At 44.7% G+C, this 17,935-nt stretch overlaps 1 protein-coding gene across 2 annotated transcripts in view; it reads left to right on the top strand.

Moving 5' to 3' along the window:
* MRPL45 (mitochondrial ribosomal protein L45) overlaps positions 1–17,935 on the top strand; it is a 302,735-nt gene that overhangs the window by 73,753 nt on the left and 211,047 nt on the right. For both annotated transcript variants that reach the window (XM_069634660.1, XM_069634661.1), the window contains exon 2: positions 2,595–2,796. In XM_069634660.1, the coding sequence (XP_069490761.1) occupies positions 2,595–2,796 (202 nt within the window). The remainder of the gene's footprint in view (positions 1–2,594; positions 2,797–17,935) is intronic.

A 17,935-nucleotide genomic window follows, 5' to 3' on the forward strand; every position in this document is an offset into this window, starting at 1 on the left:
TGTTAGTACAACCTATTAATGGCTCCTTTCTTCTCTGTTAGTTAGAGGGAATCATGTTTTCGAACTATGCAGACGACACGCAATGTGTCGTCCCCCTCTTGGGATGTCATGCGTTGGACGAACTGCAAATAGTTTTCAACCTCCTTAGTGGATGCTCGATAATAACTTGGTGCTAAACAAGGGGAAGACGGAACTGATGATAGTAGGCAGTTCAGCCTCCTTGCGTTAGCTAGACCCAGCATACAACTCGTTTAGGCTTGGAGAAAACACCATTGCTCCTTTACCTTAAATAAAGATCTTGGGCGTAATTCTTGACCAAACTCTCCATGAGACCCCACGTTACTGGTGTGGTCTCGGCATCGGTCTAACGTTAAATTGCTCTTGCACTTGAGGCCGCTTATCACTCGAGCAAGTGCAGAAACGATTGCTAAGATTATTGCTGTAGTCTTCTTTCTGGTCTCAGTAAGATCTATGTTCGCAGACTTCAGATGGTTCAGAACTTGGCAGTCAGAGTTGTGATAGGTCTGACTCGCCGAAGTCGCGTGTCGGAAGCTAGGCGTTCTCTCCACTGGCTCCCAATAGAGGCAAGGGTTAAGTTCAGGGTATTGGCCTTAACTTTTAAGTGTAGACTCGGCCAGACGCCACCCTACCTACAGACACATATCAAGGATAAAGTCAACGGCCGGACTCTGAGGTCTTGTAATCAGAACTACCTACTTCTCCCGTGGTGTAGAATATCGAAAGCAGAGAAGGGTGCTTTCTTTCTGGTAGCATCAAAGCTCTGGAATCGGCTTCCGCCGACAATGAGAAGACAAAGCTCCCTGCAAGTCTTTAAGAGAGATTTGAAAACGTTGCTATTCTCTTAATCTCCAACCTGGGGCCTCTCCGCCTGTATTTCAGAATTTCTTAGGCACTTAAGAAAGCTCTGATGTGTGTTTTGTTTTGGTCCTATTGTCCGCGCCTTTATGCCTCAGGGTCCATAGTGCGCATTACAAATGATGTAATGTAATGAAAAGACGGGACGCTTGTTGGACCATTCCCGAATACCTAATATTGACGATGTTCAAGTTACGAGTAACCCAAGTGAAAACATCAGGAAGGTTGCATGTGCCTTATCGTGTTTCCTGAAGGAAGTCCTAGTTGCATCCTCTGACACTGCACAGGAATACAATTCCATTCACCATTTTAACCTTGAAAATCTACCTTAAAGAGTGACCGTTTGTGCTCAATTATGTTTTCACTTTAAAGATTGAACCTTTTATATTATATGCAGAATTGACATGGTTTCTCATTCAAAGAAGTAAAGAGAACGCAATACTGAAAAGAACAAGCATCACCCAAACCAAGAGGCATACCCTTTCCATAGTGAAACCAGTCTTGTTAAGAGCTATCCACTACACTATGCAGTTTGGGAAGGGGAGCTGGGTGTTTGGAAACAATATTCAGAAGTAGATTATAACCTGTGATACTAAAGACGGTTGAAGCTGAAAGGAATAAGTCTTGTGGGCAGAAGCATGTTCTTCTGGCAGACGGACAAGGCAAAGCGCCTACCCCTTTTTAAAAAGTCCTTAAAAAGAAGAGTGCCTTGCCTACCTGAAGAGGTCGAAGTGTCTTACTTTGCCTGATAATTCAGAAGTATGTAGTAAAGGTGCCGATTCAGTGTCAGACCTGGAGGTGCACCTACCAACGGAGGAAATAAAATGGGGCGGACAAAGGCACCTTCTAGGGGGGAGAAAAATAGTGAACTCAAGTAGCTGTAATTTTCTTTACCTGTCCCTTTCCCTCCCTCCTTTTTTGTCTAGCATTTGACCTAGAGGGATACATTATTCATAACGACGACATGAGGACACTCGATGGTTATCATCGTGAGGGTGGAGGAAAACCACAGGTAAACGCACACTACAGAGGACACCCGGTTAGGCTTTGTCCTGAAGGCCTGCATCAAACACATGTCCTGTGCAAGGCAACCAAGGGAGGGGGGGGTGGAAGCTTAACCCAAGCTGCACGTCTTCGGCAGACCAGAGTTACTGAGATGGCGCACAGTGATGTGATCAAGGCCGGTGAACCACCCTACTCCTTAAAGCCTATGTAGGGTGATCTAATCCCTCTAGGGCACCAATGGAGTGCTTTAAAAAGAACCCCTGTTATTGAGAGCATTGTAGGCGACTATATACTCCATAGAAATAAAAGAACAGTGGCAATGGCAGGAGGACTTCAGCGGGAGTCCTTCTGACTGCCAAAAATAGATCAGAGATCCAAAAATAAAAGGGACGAAAAGAAAAACATTGGGGAATGCTAAAACATGTCCCTAGAATACACAAAATGGGAATTCTGTGTTAACACTCATGCCTTCTAATATCTTTAGTCTAACCATGTACGTGCAACTTGTTTAGCATTTAAATTGTCCCCGCCCAAATATCAAATGCAATTTTGATGTTTTACATTGGATTATGATTTGGGAGACAGTTGATGTAGCTGGAATTCTGTTTAGATCCCCTGCTTGTAACCTACACTAGTATAGACCTTGAGGCCTTCTTTTTTTGTTCTGTTCTATGCATTGTCTTATTCCAGCGCTCGTCTTTCCCTCCTCCCAGGTTGCCGAAACCCTGCTCTCCTCTTCCCGTTTGGCACAGTCATGTTTTGTGGTCCCAATCAGAACTAAGAAGAGGTTTTTTGTTCCTCCAGTCGTTGCAAGCAAGTACAAAACCGTGGATCAGATGCAGAATAAAGCCCGAGCCGCTGGGTTAGTGGTACCTCAGGAGATAATGGAGCGCCAAATCAACGTGTCCTGTACAGGTACTGTTTCTTCTTGGGTATCTTTAGCTTCCACCACAAGCCCACCCTTCAGTAACGTACACATCTGTTCATTGGTTTGCTTTATCTTCGTGTTGTATTTATTTACTTCTTGATTTATTTATTTTGCATCAAAATGTCACTTTACGGCCTATGCACAGTGCTGTGTTTTGGTTGAACATAAGCTACGAAGTGTCTTAACATATGCAATCGGAACACCTGACACTTGTGGGATTGGTTCAGTAATGAGGGACTAATTGAGGCCTGGGTGCGGTAAATGGAACCGGTCCATTTTGGAAGCGGGTTGGTCCCATGTTCTTCCTTGCTAGCCTTGAATAGGCCATCTTGAAAGAAGATCGATTTGGGAAGAGACCTTAATTACAGTCCTACAGCATTCCAGAGATTTGACATAAAGTCTTACGGATTGCTGTTGTGTTTTACACATTGCTGCACTATGGTGGGCAAGGTGGGGGGAGGGTGATTTGTAGTTAGTTTTATGGCTGTGTCGCTCTCAACTGACTGCTTCATATTATGATAATGATTGATGGCTTGGTTTTGGATTCTCTGGAGTTTTGATATCTCTGTTTTGGGGGCAGAAATAATGGATCTAATCAAGACTATCAGATGATATTGATACACAATCTAGTTTTAACAAGTGAGAGCACCCTTCTCACCATGAGGTGGAAATTGGTGTTTCGGAATGTCTGCAATTCAATGAGATCTAGTTCAAACCAAACCCCCAGGAATTTAACTTCATGCAGGGATCAGTAGCTGCACCCACTCCTCTGGACAAGAAGTTGAATAGTCGTAGGTCTTCCTATTTTCTGAATCTCCGTTTTGGATCCATAAAGGAATAGAAGGCTCTCCATATGTACATCAGCCGTGGGCGCGCCATAATTGTGAGGAAAATGTGAGGCGTTATCCTGACAAATGTCATCCACATGCATCTGGTACTGCACCTGATGTTGTGTAATCCCTTCTAAAGATAGCATTTAAGTGTTTGCAATAGTGAGCAGGCACTTTCTGTTTCGACTTGATGACTCCAGCGCGATACGAAAGGACTGATCCATTTTAATTCCTTCTTTGAAATGTAATCCTGTTCCTCCAACCAATAAAGCAGTATCTTGTGATCGAAATTATTGTATGCAGCAGATAGGTTGGGGTGAATTAAGGCCTTTGTTCAAAACTCTGAGCCAGGTCAAGAGATGTTGGGTCTTCCCTGATGTCCATTAATGAGGATTCTGTGATCCTTATAAGTCCGAACTCTGACTGCCAGTCGTGGAGGAGGTTGTTTGGCTCAATGAAGGTTTGGAGTAGGCTTGTGGGTTAGCATTCCAGAATTTTGTATAGCCCATTTGGACTATTCCTCTGTGACAAAGTCCCACATTGGAGAATGGATGATCCAACTAGGTGACCTTGGGGACATGGGCCACTACCTGCTCCATGATGCAGCACCGAGAAATGGTATGTAGATGATACATTTAGCACCAGTCCTGTCATAAGTCTCTTATATGGTGTTCTCTAAATGCCCCCTAAACAGCCCTCTCAGGTGAGATTTGACCAAAAGGAGGGGGATGCGGTGCAAGGATAGCCCCCATAAAGCCAGTTCACTTAGGTCTTAGAGAAAATGTGCCAGAAAAATACCAAGAACAAGAGATGCATTAACAAAGGTAACCAAATACTCCCACAAGCATGTAACAGTACCTCCAAGTATCCCAGGGTTTATTACTGTCAGGAAGGGACTTCCTTCAGAATTAAACCTAGAGTCTCGCTAGACCCCCAGCCTCCCTACAGTCCTTTGCTAATCATGACTTGAAAAATGGTAAATGTCCTATGGAAATAGCTTTCAAGGGCGCACTGGGCTGCAGATCCTCGACTGCAGGCAACAGCGGAAGAGACCACCATAAAAATATGGGGGGACTGGTTTCAGCAGACACACATGCCCATGATTTTGGTTCACACTGTCATGTCTGTGATGGGGAGTCAAGTGATCAGACGGACCATATTTTTTTGAGAATTAATTGGGGGTACATGTACAAAGAATTCCCAAAACACCAAACCAGCATTGGCAATGGCAACAGTTAAGGCTTTAGTGTAGGCATGCGAAAGGCATTTTTATCTGGCATTTCTGTAGTGGTATTTACTGGCTATCGATGACAGCAGCTGCAAAATGGTGCGAGTACCTGGCATATAATGGCAGTTCTTGGCAAATCAAGAATACTTGTATACAAGCCAAAACTGTTAGCTTTGCCAAAGCTTCTTCTGTGTACTGGCGTTAAAACCTTCTAATTATTGTGAAGTTCCAAATCTCTTCTGCAGCCTTCTGGATGTTTATCCAGAATGAGTCCCTCCTTATCGTGGCCTCACTCAGCCCCAAGGGTCTCCCTTCCAGGTCCCCGGGTCTTAACCCAAAATACATTCCTCCGGTAGTTGCTGTGACTGGGGATTGCTGTTGGTACTCGTATTCAGACGAGAGTTGCCTAGCATTTTGGTGCAGGACTGCCTTGGTGGGTGGGACCAAACTGAGATACAAATGGAAATGTGTCCTCTCTGAATTTTGCAGTGCGCCAAAACGTGGTTGTGGACCTTCTTATGTGGGGAAACCTCCCATAAAGCAGGTTATGCGAACGGTGTCCGTCCTTGATAGAGGAGGTCCCTCAATGTTCTTTTGTTTGAAATAAATCCCTGATTCATACATCTTTTGCTTCGAGACATCTGTTCCTTCAGCAGCTATGGCCTCATAAAAGGGAAGCATTCATAATCTTCATGCGCTCAGATGCTAGTGTCAATGTGATGCTAGGTAACGATTCATTGTGAAATGGGTGCTTTTTATGTTCAAATTGACTTATTTGAGGAAGGCACATGATAGCATTTGCGAGATTCTGTTGCACTGAATTGGGGTTTTCTCTGAGCTAGTTTGAATGTTGTAGCTGTGAGAAACCTAGCAGTATTCTCCCATGTAGACCCAGAGAATCCTCTATTCTGGTGACCTGGGGAGGGCCATTGCTTTTGGATCCCAAACCTAGGGGTGGACAAACGAGGTAGGTTCACCTGGGTAGGGGAGTCCAGGGTTGTGATCATGGGAATGCCCCAGGCGGGATGCAGTATTGTAACGGGACAGTAGTGGAGGAGGAAGTCCCAGATGCCTTCATGGGTTATCTCGATTCCCATAACCCAAGTAAGTAGCAGAATCCCAATCTCATTCCATCCATCATGACCCTGGAGTGAGAAGGAAAAGAGTTGATTACCCAAGAGGGAGAGGGAGGAAGGCGCAAGTAACCCAAGATCAGAGAACTGATAACAAGATCTGTTCATCCTCTGCAAATTCTAGGGAATACCACCCAGAATCCTATCCACATAAGCCATCTGCAGACATAAAGAAGGGGACATCTTTCTCCTTTGGTGAAGAACATACTAGGAGATTTTCTTAAACTCGTCAATACCGTGATAAGATTTAGATTGAGTTCAGATAATCTTATTACCCCTCTAATATCTTTTCCTCAACCTCAAAGGGGTATCTCCAATATCACCCCACCGCCCCCCTCCCTCCCCATTTTCAACAAATGCTGAGCCGCAGATAAGATCAGTAAAGATTACCCATAGGAATAACGGGGAAAATAAGAGAAGCCTACCCGAGAAAGTTGTCCCACTAATAGTCCGGCATTTAATAGTAACTATTCACACCTGACTCCCCTTCCTTGGCTGTTTCTTTCACTATAAAAGGTGCGGTCTTGCACAGATGAGGGAGCAAGTAGGGGAGTGGGTAGGAAAGCAAGTTGGGAGGAGAGCTGAGATGTCGGAGCTACCCAGGTCCAGGGACTGTGGTGCAGAGACGCTGACAATCTGGTGACGAGGAAGCAGTGTATCCGGGAATCCAAGAAGAGTCTGTGCATGGGAACCGAGTGGTGTGCTGGTGTCCCGCAGAGCCTGTTAAGGCCAATACTTGTTCCCTCGGGCTGGTGAGAAAGCCCGAGAGTGTCCGAGGGGCAGACGGTGAGGCCCTGACCTTGGAAGAAAGTCGTTTTGGAGCCAAAGCGCAGAAGTCGGCCCGGTGAGTCTGAAAGCGTTGCAGAACTGGGTTGTCAAGAGCGTGATACAAAGTAACACTAGAAACGTGTAAGAAAGAGGACCTTGTTTGTGTGAATGTTCGATAGAAGCAAAAGGGAAGACATCAACAATGGAAAGATGCAAGTAACCATGTGAGCGCGAAGCTATGGAAAGGTGCGTGCGTGAAATAACAAATGGAATGAAGTTGGACAATTAAGTGATACGATTGAAAGGTGGCCCAGAAGCCTGTGAAAAATGCTAGAGGTGAAAGGAAGTAAGGAAAGACAGACAAAGATGAAGCAGTAAGGTGGTGTTTTTATGAACAAGGATTCGTCTGAGGAAGATTGAACTATGAAAAAGGGTTTCAGTGACCAGAAAGAAGGAAACAAGTGCAGGGGTACATGGAAGAGTGAAAGAAGCGTGCACAAGGTACAACAGAGAGAAGGACTAAAGGATAGTGCAAGTGTGCATGATAACGGAAAAGGAATACATGAAAGTATTGTAGGAAGTACAAAGGAAAGCAAGAAACAAAGGAAGGGGCAAAGAGTCAGAAAGGTTGCGCCGAGGAAAAGCAAAGACCCTGGCGTTTTTGAAAGCCTGATTTACCCGATGAGAGGTTTGTGTTTAAGAGACTGCATATAAGGAAAAGGCAAATCCTGACCAGCTGAACTTGTGTTAGGAATTAGAGGGGCCTAAGCTTGGGGAAGGGCGCCCTTTGAAATCAAAAAGGAACTTTGAGATGTTCTGTTGTGTGTTGAAGCTGGATGAGGCCTGAGCTTGGGAAAGGGAAGCCTGAGAGGCCTATTGAAAGCAAAGTGCATCGTCATAAAATTGACTTTGTTTTTGAAAGCTGGAAGGCGCCTGGCTTGGGCAAGGTAAGAGACCCTGCTAAGTTGGAGCCGTATTGATTTTCTTTATGGTGTTAAAAGGATTGAAGTTGGGGGAAGGGGAACCCCAAGTAACTCAAGACACTGAAGGTATTGGAATTCACTGTAAGGGCCTGTGGAGAAGGTGTTATGACTAGCCCTTTTGATTGAACTCATTTTTGTGACATTGACCAAGTTGCACCTGGTGAGACGACCACCTGAAACCAATTTTGGTTTCCCATTTTTTTTTTTTTTTTGTCCAACTACTGTTTTCCTTTTTCAAAAGACTTTTTAAAAATTTTTTGTAAAGAGTGAGGGCAGGCATAGGTTTAGACGCAGACAGACTTTTATTTTGGACTATTAGACAGCAACGGCATTTAGAAAAATCAGTTAAGAAGACTATCCTTTTATAGTTGGGGCCAGTCAGGAGGCATTCCACCAACCCAAGAACCTTAGTAAATAAAGATTTTAAAACTAATACTTGTAGTCTCTCTCTTGAAACCATGCCTGTCTCACATAGCGGATTGACTTTATTTTCAACACCAAGGGCAGAAGTCTGTTGAATGGTATGACTCTTATCTTTAGAAGATGTTGGTTCTTTTATATTGATATTGAGGATTTATTACGTGCATATTTTTGCAGAACCAAGCAGCAGACACTGCATCTAGGTGCTGATAATAACTTAACTTTCTCAAGTAACCTTCTTTAATGGTTCTAGATTCAATCAAACAGATGTGTTTTTATCTTAGAGCGACACCGAAACAGAGGTAATATTTAGCAAATCAGCTGGGAGTAAATCCCATAAACGAGGACCCTTGATGGAAAAACAGTGGTCCCCCTGAGTAACATATTGAGATGAGGGGACAAGCCACAAGTCTTTAACAGATAATCGCAGGGTTAGAGGTGGCTGCTAGGGTTGAATGTTCTGTGCCAGATATAACTGGGTGCTAAACCCTGAATACATTTATGTACCAGACAGTGTTCGAAACTCAATCCTTCTGTTCACGGGAGCCAGCACAATCTTCTTGGATGGACAGAGATGGCGCTCTCTTAGATAAATAAAAAATCAATCTGACGACTGCATTCTGGGCTACTTGGAGACTATGTATTTGAGTCTCCGGGGCTCCCAGAAGACAAGTACCGGCATAGTCAAGCCTGGAGTTCACCATTGTCCCTGCAACCCCTGCGCTTTCAGTTCTGAAACACATTGTGCCATTTATACCTAGAAGTCTTAAGTTAATAAAGGAATCCTTTCACTACTTCCGAAACCTAGGCTTTATAGTCCAGAGAGGCTTGCCATATGCAACCAAGATTTTTCACCTTACTAGAAAAAGGGGTACCTCTATTAAATATTTTCAGACCGACATCAGAGTCTAAATAATTATTGAGAAGATGTTTTGGGCCAAACACCATGACCTTGTTTTTTGTTGTTGTTGCGATTAAGCTGAAGCTTGCTTTCAATCGTATTGGCACATGCAATAATTCGGTCAGTTGCTTCAGGTGCAGATTGTAGTCTAACATAAATGTGTGTGTTGTCAGCATAGGAATGATATTGCTAGCAACATTTTAAGAAAATGGCCATTAGAGGTTGGAGATGTACATCAGATAATATCTGGGACAGTGATGAGCCCTGCAGTACGCCGCATTGGACAGGGAGGTCATCAGAAGAATAACCCCCAAGTTTGACTACTTGAGTCCTATGCTGTAGAAATGAAGAAAACCAAATAAGTAATGAAGGGGTTAGCAGGGGTAAGTTTGCTGTATTGGTCTGTTTATCATATTTAGCATCATAATGAGCCTTTTGTCCTCTATGGGTTATTTTGTGGTAATTAGTGTGCTCTGTAACAGGGTTTGTCAGCAGCACGCAAAGTCCATCTGTGTTCTGAATTACAACTTCATCATTTTAAAATGACTAGGCCCTGATTGAACCATTTATTGATCACTTTTAGATGATTATCTTTTTATCTGCTAGATTGGGGCAGCCTTTTTAAGCCTTTTTAAGGCTTTAGGTACTCTTGGTGTATTTATATATACACGGGGGAATAATGCTCTTGTGATTCCAGAAGAACAAACAATGCATACGAAATCAGATTTGACAGGAAGCAGTGAGCCTCTTATAATGGGATGAGTTTGAGTGACCACCTGAATAGTTTGTGGAGGGAAGTAAATGGAACAGTCACTGGGGACAGTACATGGAGGGGTGGGGAGAGGGGGGCGCGGGGTCAGACATGGATTAAGAGCCACCAACATTAGACATTTTAAGTGCAGGGAGGTGGTACAACAAGCTATTAGGGATATGACCATGATGGATGAAGTGCTAGAGTGCAGGCAGAGAAAGTGAGGCGAAAAATGTTAGCTAGAAGGCATATGAGAGATGGGCTAAGAGGGTAACTGAGGTGAGGGAGGTAGTCTTTTAGTTTGGTTTTGAAGAAATTGGTGTGGACTCTTTCGCTGATGTCTGGGTAAGAGAATTCCATGCAAGAAGAGAGAAGGAGGAAGCACAAGGAGGGTTAGGTGCCACGATGGTAGTCCAGGAGGAAGAGCCGAGATTATGAGGAGGCTTGTAAAGTTGGATAAAATGGGATAGATACAGTGGTGCCTTACTGTGGATAGATTTGTGAACCAGGAGAAGAAATTAAAATCTGGCCCTGTTTTGCATCATCAGCCATCCAGCCTGGTGACGGTACGAGAAATTAGGTGTGAATTGAGGGAGTTCCAAGGGCATCCCGATAGCAAAGTTCATGATCTTGTCGAGAGGACAGAAAGCATAGTTGGGGAGACCAAAGAGGATGCTGGCACAGTAGTCCAGTTTTGAGAAGACCAGAGTGATTAAGAGATGTTTGGCTCCGATGAAAGAAAGGCACTTGATTTTCAAAATGTTTGAGGTTGAAGCGTGCAGCTTTTGCAGTTTTGTAGATGAAAGTAGAAAAGGTGTGTGAAGAGTCCTAGATGACGCCATAGCTGAAGAAGAGAGGGGAGAGTATTGTGTGGGAACTGGATAGGCAGGGGAAGATATGAGTATTTGGAAGTGGAGAGCACCTCTGTTTTGGTAGAGTTTCACCAGAGAGTGCAAGGCCATCCAATATTTAATGGCAGAGACAGTTGGAAATTTTGTTAGGTTTGAGGACAGTTCAGGACAAGAGACGATTTGGATGTCATCCGCAAGAGTTGGTACGAGAAAACAAAGGAGGTGTAAAGTGTAAAGCAGAGAGATCCCAGCAGTTGGAGAAATGAGTTGCAAGGTGGTTTTGCTCCAAGAGACAGAGAATTGTCGAGGGGACTGGTAGGATTCAATCCAGGCAAGGGCTTGATCATGAATCCAAAGAGGAGAGCGAGTATTGAGGCGATCAGAGATATTCTATCAAAGGCAGTGGACGGGACACGGTGAATTGGGATCGAGGATATGTTGGAGTGTTTAGCATAGGTGATTAAGTTGGAGACATTCATGGGGAGGTTTCTGTGGAGTGGTGGGAGCAGAAACCTGCTTGTAGGGGGTCTTGAAGGTTGTGCATGTCTACGAAATTTGTAAGACGGATGAACACAACCCTTTCGAGCACTTTTGAATAATGCGGAAGGGGAGACGCAAGGTGAGTTACCCGGTAGTTTCAGGTCAACCACTTGCTTTTATGGGAGAGGGATGACTTGCTGCTTTGAAAATAGAAGGAAAGCAAGCAGAGGCGAAGACAGGTTGACTAGTTCAGTGAGATGAGAGGCAACTAAAAGGGCAATAGGCTACACCAGCTGAGGAGCAAGTGGGGTCTGATGGGACACAGAGGGTTTAGCCTTCATCAGTAGATATAGGACTTATTCAGTATTCGTGTGACTAGAGTGAGAGATGGATGATGGCAGAGTAGGCGCAGTGTAGAATGTAGGAGGAGGGAGTTTTTTGTAGCTAAGTATTCAGTTTGGTCATTAGCTGTGACAGTGCAGTTGATAGTCCTATAATTTGGAGAAGTGAGTTTAGGATGCCCTGTAGCAGGCGAGGATGGTTGGAGAGTGAATGAGGGTGAGGTATAATTTCCTTTTTGTTCTACAAAGAGAGGACTGGACAGAGTGGTAGGGTTGCAGGTCCTCATGCAAGTGGGTACGCCTCCATTTGCGCGCGGAGAGCACATATGAAGGGGACGACACATGGTTGAGCACGCTGAGACTTTGAGGTGAAAGTTAGCAGTGGGAAGTGAGAGGAGAAGCAGTCCTATAGTAGGGATTGAAAGATGTAGAAGGCAGTGTTCGTGGAAGAGGCATCGGGTATGAAGGAGGAGAGTGAGAACTACAGGTCAGCGAAAGGGAGGAATGGCAGAATGGTTACATTTTCCTTTTAGTAATAGGTGAGGCAAGTGGTTAGGAGAGGTCAGAGGGAAAAGGAGATGATGGTGGAAACAATGGAGCGACAGTAGTATTGGTGGCTGAGAGGTTGAGATGAATAAGAGATCCAAAGAGTTGGCCCCAGTGTGGGTTGGTAGATTATGGATGGATGGATGGATGGTGTGGAGACAGTGGTCACTGAGAAATGACTGAGGTTCAGATTTCTGAGGTTCAGATTTCTGAGAAGTGATTGGAGAGCGAAGGCTATAGTCCCCTAAAATGATGAAGTGATGTTTAGTGGAAAGAGAATCGAGGAGTTGCCCAAGTTCATCAAAGAATGTTCCAGTGGGACCAGGAAGGAGATAGATGGAGATGTGAACTGTGTGAGGCGGAGCAATATTAGAGATGGGGAATTCAAAAGAGATGGGGGAGGATGTGGTATTGGAGATATTGAGGCAGCAAGAGAGTAGGTGTCTGCCTCCACCTCTGCTAGTCAGACGAGGAGAGTGAATGACGTATAGTTTGGAGTCGTGTAGGGCTGCCAGAGTGGCAGTGTCTGATGGAGAAATCCAATTTTCAGTGATAGCAAGGTCATCTAGGGGAGGAGAGCTGGCGTGAAAGTAGTCGGATTGCATACAGACTGAGCATTCCAGAGTGCAATGTTCAGTTGGTCTGATAACGAAGAGTAGAAAAGTTGAGTCACAGAGAAAGAGAGGCAAAGTGGATAGGTTTTAGGGGAGGTATGGCTAGCGCATCGGTTTGGTTTGTTTGAAGTAGGAGGTGTAAGAGAGATGGCGTAGTGGGAGTTTCAAGATGGGAGTTTTATGATACAAGTAGGAAAGGAGAAAGTTGTAGCGCGATTGGAGAAAGCTTAGTGTGAGGTGAGTGGGAGCAGCAGGAGTGAATGCAGTATAGGCAAATACTGCAGTGTGGAGAGACTTCACAGTAATTGGCATGCTAGGGATACTGCTAGGTGCAGCAGGTAGGAAGGCAAAATCAAAGACTGTTAGGGAGAATTCTCATTTATGGCTCATTTCCCTTACCTAGTGAGTCCCTCTGCTGCTTTGCTGGATTTCTGGGGTTTATTTTTTCCACCTGGTAAGAGTGTGAACCTTTTACTCCACTCTTACATGTGTTTTGCCATGTGTATTTCTACGATTTGTGTGATCTTGGACTCTGGAGCCACACCACTGGATGAGCCCCACTTTTTGTGTTACACAGCACCTTCAGTGCAGTGACACAGGGTTGTCTGAGACTTCCCCGGGTTGTCTGAGACTTCCCACTGACTAAATCTTTCTGGGGCTGACTACTGTCCCCCAGAAACAGGTAAAGTTGCCTTTTACTTTATGCAGTCACTTAAACTACAGACCCATTACACCCCATCTTACATGGAGTATTGGAAAGGGTTAACTCTGACCCCTTGTCTGTACTTCCTGGAGCCTTGTTTTGCTCCCTTAACATTAACATAATTAACATTAAGACTTGGCTGGTGGCAGTGGTCTCTACCCTAACCTTTCTGCCGCGATTTTAGTATATAAACGTGGTCCTGTTTTAAGCTATTGTATTATCCTCGAACATAAACCCGCTTGACCAAATAGATTTTATTTTGTCTCTGGTCAGTTTGTCGCCATTTCTTTTTGTTAACGTCCTTCTTGTGTTTTACTTTTCGCAGCGAACCAGGTTTGCCTTCTTTGTTCGCCATCCTTTGGCGGGCTTCTGCGAAGAAGCCCTCCTTTTGAATTCTGGGTGTCTAGGTGGGCTGAATGTGAGGGAGGGGTTTAGGCACCCCCAGCACAGGGTCTCCTTGGGGACCCAAGTCCCACTTTGTGTCGATTGGCTAAGGTGGTTGTCCGGGTTGGACAACCCCCCCAACCCCCTGCTGTGTGATTGACAGCCAAGCTGTTTGAATGGGGGATTTTGGCATAAATGGCAGGACTCTTGGGCTGGAAGTTAGTCGCCACTGGAACTACAGGAACCGAAGGGAATCGGAGAAGAAGACGGCTGCTGTAACTTCCGAATCTCGGTGAAGCCCTGCTGCAGTCCTGAGCTATCTACCCTTCAACGACAGAGGAAATCCAGTCCGGAGTCTTCTTCCCTTGAACCTGGTGGGATCAACCAGCTCACCATCTACAGCCAGAGAATCCTCTTCTGGGTTGAAATCGCTGCACGAAGCTGTAGTGGTCCGGATAGCCATCAGAAGAGCCCTGTCCTGTTTTAAAGGAGCGCACCTTTTATTCACCGTTGCTTTGCTGCTACTGGCCTCATCCGTGGGTAGTGCAGATCGCTCCAGACGTCGTCCTTCTTGTCCCCATGACTGAAGCTCCAGGAGCCGTGAGTCTGCAGGAACAACTGCTGTAGCACCAGCTTTCTTATAAGGTACTGTGTCCATTTGGTCATTCTCTCCATCCGACCTTGAGGAATCTGGGTGAACCCTTTTCCTTTCCGAAGGCTTGTCCTTTCTTTCTTCCGTCTTATAATTTTTGCCTCCCTTTGACAATATCCAGTACTCCTGGCAACGTTAATCTTGGACTGTTCTAACCGTGTGATCCTCGACAACAGAGCCCTGCTCCATTTGCCACTGGCACAGGCCTATTGACTTATCTGTCTCTTAGAACACGTCCTCTGATTCTAGTGCCTTGACAAAAGTATTGCCTATGATTTTTATCCACTATTCCCTACTTTTAATTCTTTGTGCTAAGTGTGTTTGACTACGGTTACATTTCTGTCCGCGGATACGCTTTTCTTTCGTAAGACCGAACTGTCATTACTGTCAAAAAGTGATCGCATATTAACCCACGGTAACGTCTTTGTTTCGCAACACAGGTCTGTCAAAACCTAATGTACTTAACATGAATTGACCTGAACAAAAGGAATTGGTTCTGTGTAGTATATATAGAGTGTGGTTTTGTTTTAATAGAAGGGAAGTGTTTTGTGAACAGAGGGTTTAAAAATAAATGTACTTTTTAACCAGAAACCTTGAGTCAGTGTTTGTGTCACAGTAATTGTAGTCCTTTGTGTAATCCCTATTACTGCTCATTTGCTCTTGAGATGAGTCTGGCTGCTCAGCCATCGCTACCACTTTATTGTGTAGTACAGGCTTGTACCAAAGGTGAAATTGTACTATCACCTGTAGTCCTAATTGTCTGTAGTGTTCCCTAACAGTACTGCATATGATTCTGCCTAACAAAGACTCCTGGATAAAGAGGCTGGGTTTTACCCTTCACTGTTCCACCCTTAACTGGGACGCCCCACCAGTGGTTGGTCTCTCTGATTTTGTCTGTTATGGCTGGGATGAGGCAATTTTTCCTGATTGGTGTTCCCAGAGGATTCTCTTGTGGCATTCAGCTGGAGATTGGGCCAACTCAAGATGCTTCCATTCTGTTTTTAGTCTTGATGTTGGCAAATACCCAATGGTTTGTGAAAGCATTACAGAGGATGGTATTGGAAAGTTTCTTCATGCAATGATTTTGCTGCAGCCGATTTTCTAGGATGGGTATGGGAGGTGTCCTCCCTTACGTTCAGGTTAATGAGTATGTGAGGTGACCAGGACTGGGTTGTTGGGTTAAAGATTTCAAAGCTAGAAGAAAACATTTGGTCTAGGGTGTGGCCTGCTTTGTATGTCTGTGAGGAGGTTATTTGGATCCAGTACAGCGATTCTAAATTATCCACTGCTTCAGCAGCTTGTCTTTCTTTATGGTTGATTGAAATCACCCAGAGCCATTACCTTGCACAAAGGTTTGAGTGGATAAGGCTGAGTTGATGTCACCTAGTAAGTTAGCGCTGTAACCTGTTTTATGATATATTACAGTGAAAATAAAGTATTTGTTCAGATTCCACTACCAGTGGGCTAATATTATGTTGGTTATTTCCAGACAGATATGTCTTCTAAATGGATCATTGCTAGCCCATCCACCTAAGCCCATGCCTCTATTTGTATGAATTATCCTGTATTGATTTAAGAGCAGTCCATCAAAAGGGTGGGGTCCTTAACAGAAAACCATGTTTCTGTTAGAATATGTGACACTGCTCCTTCTCGCTAAAATTCTGGCTCTCCAGGGTGCGTTTATAGGCTCATAGAGCATTCATAAGGCCAACTGTACTTCTAGTTGTGAGGTTATATGGACTTGCTTGGGGAGTATATGGAAGACTGCATACAGATCGATGATCGGAGAATGAAGTGATGGGATCTGAGAAGAGATTTCTGTGAGAGAAGTGGCAGCAAGGAGGAGGGGGGGATGGGCGGTCCAGTGTTACATCTCTATCCATGCTACACTGCCAGAGGGTGTACATTTTTAGCAAGTGTTAAATTGGTAGTTGCTGGTGTGTTGGGATTGAGCTGTCCAGTAGTGAAGGACTGATATGGAGGTCTTTCTGGAACGGTTTTAAGCCGTTTTCAACAGGTAGAGAGTGGATTAGGTTGGAGGATGCATCATTGTAAGTGGTCCAACTCGAATATTGCACTGGTGTTGTGATATTTTCTTAGATAGACAAAGGAATCTGGTTTTGAAGTGTTTCTGGCCCTCTCAAGTAAGAAATGGTGTGCTGTCTGTATGTATAGAATTGTGGTTGAGTGCATTTTGATCACTAGCTAGTAACTTGCAAGTTTTACCCCTGGTCGCGGTATCCTCAGAGTGGTGTAGTCCCCACTGGATAGATGTCTAAAAGTAGCTTTGATGTCTTTGCACCATTCTTGGGAGTTCTGTTTCTCCAATAAAGGTATTTATCCTCCAGGGTCCTGCTCATATCCTGTTGTCTTCACACTTCGAAATCCTACAGCGTTCTGCACAGCATGAGGCTGTTATGGGTATCACAGACTTCACCCCAGTGACCATGTGATGGCTTCTGTTACACCAAGGGTATAACCATGTGTTGAATCTGACCACTGTACCTATTGTAAGGTCACAGGAAAACTACAGGTTACGAGATGTGATCTGAAAAGGCCGAACATTGATTTAGCTGTTGTAATTACATAACCATGTGCCAATTAGACTAACTCTTAAATTGCAAAATGTGTTGTGTTTCTTGATGCAAGGGTTTAAATGGGTCCGTGAAGTTAAATCAACTGAAAACAAAGGGTTAAACTAAATCTGCAGTCTTCTCTTAGAGGGGCTGAGCCTTCCTCTCCTTTTCCGCAAGAGACTTCTCCAGTCTGTGTCATTCTAGTCCTGAACGGGTTGAAGAATGTTTCTAACTTTACTGTTCCAAAGCAAAAGTTGGTATGGCAATATTCCCTTTGTCTCTGGAGCCTCAACAACGAAAGACATTTCTCTCAGACTCTCTGGGACTCTGCCGAGTGTCACTCTGTTTGGGAAGAAAACAGTCCTCCACATCATAGGTCACTGTCTTTTGTGGTTGTGGGTCGTGGGGCAGGCTGTCTTCATATGTTCTCTTGGTGAGTCGCCATCAACTAAGAAGTCAACCAGAACCTTAGCCTGAGTCACTGTGACTACAGGCTGCTTACCACAGAAGATACCAGCCCATGCGCAGCTGAGCATGGGCTGGAGGTAGACTAGGTCAGAGACAGGCTGGGTCTGAGGCACTGGCCTTGCTCTGGCTCAAGGGTCCTGATCTGAGGGGTCCACAGCCTACTCTTACTAGCCTTCTTCTCATCACCTCAACATCTGCTTGTACCTGAGGGACCTATCTCTAAGCCCCCTCTCTCCTTCTCAGGTCTAGGAAACTCCCAGGGCACACGCATATTCCTCCTCCTGCCTCATTTGTGCTCGCCAGAAGTGTGCACTCCATCTTTGTGCTCAGTCTTCTCTTTGGGTCTTCTTCCGACTAATCTTTCTCTCCAACCCCTGCCCCCCTTTATTCACCTTCACTGGTGATCTTGGTATCCTCCTTCGCTCTTCTCCTTTATTCACTGCCTCCTCTGCTACTCCTGTCACCACTTCCTCCTTAGATTTCCACCACCTATCAAA

This window comes from Ambystoma mexicanum, chromosome 13, assembly GCF_040938575.1.
Source record: "Ambystoma mexicanum isolate Mex_15411 chromosome 13, UKY_AmexF1_1, whole genome shotgun sequence".
NCBI lineage: Eukaryota > Metazoa > Chordata > Amphibia > Caudata > Ambystomatidae > Ambystoma > Ambystoma mexicanum.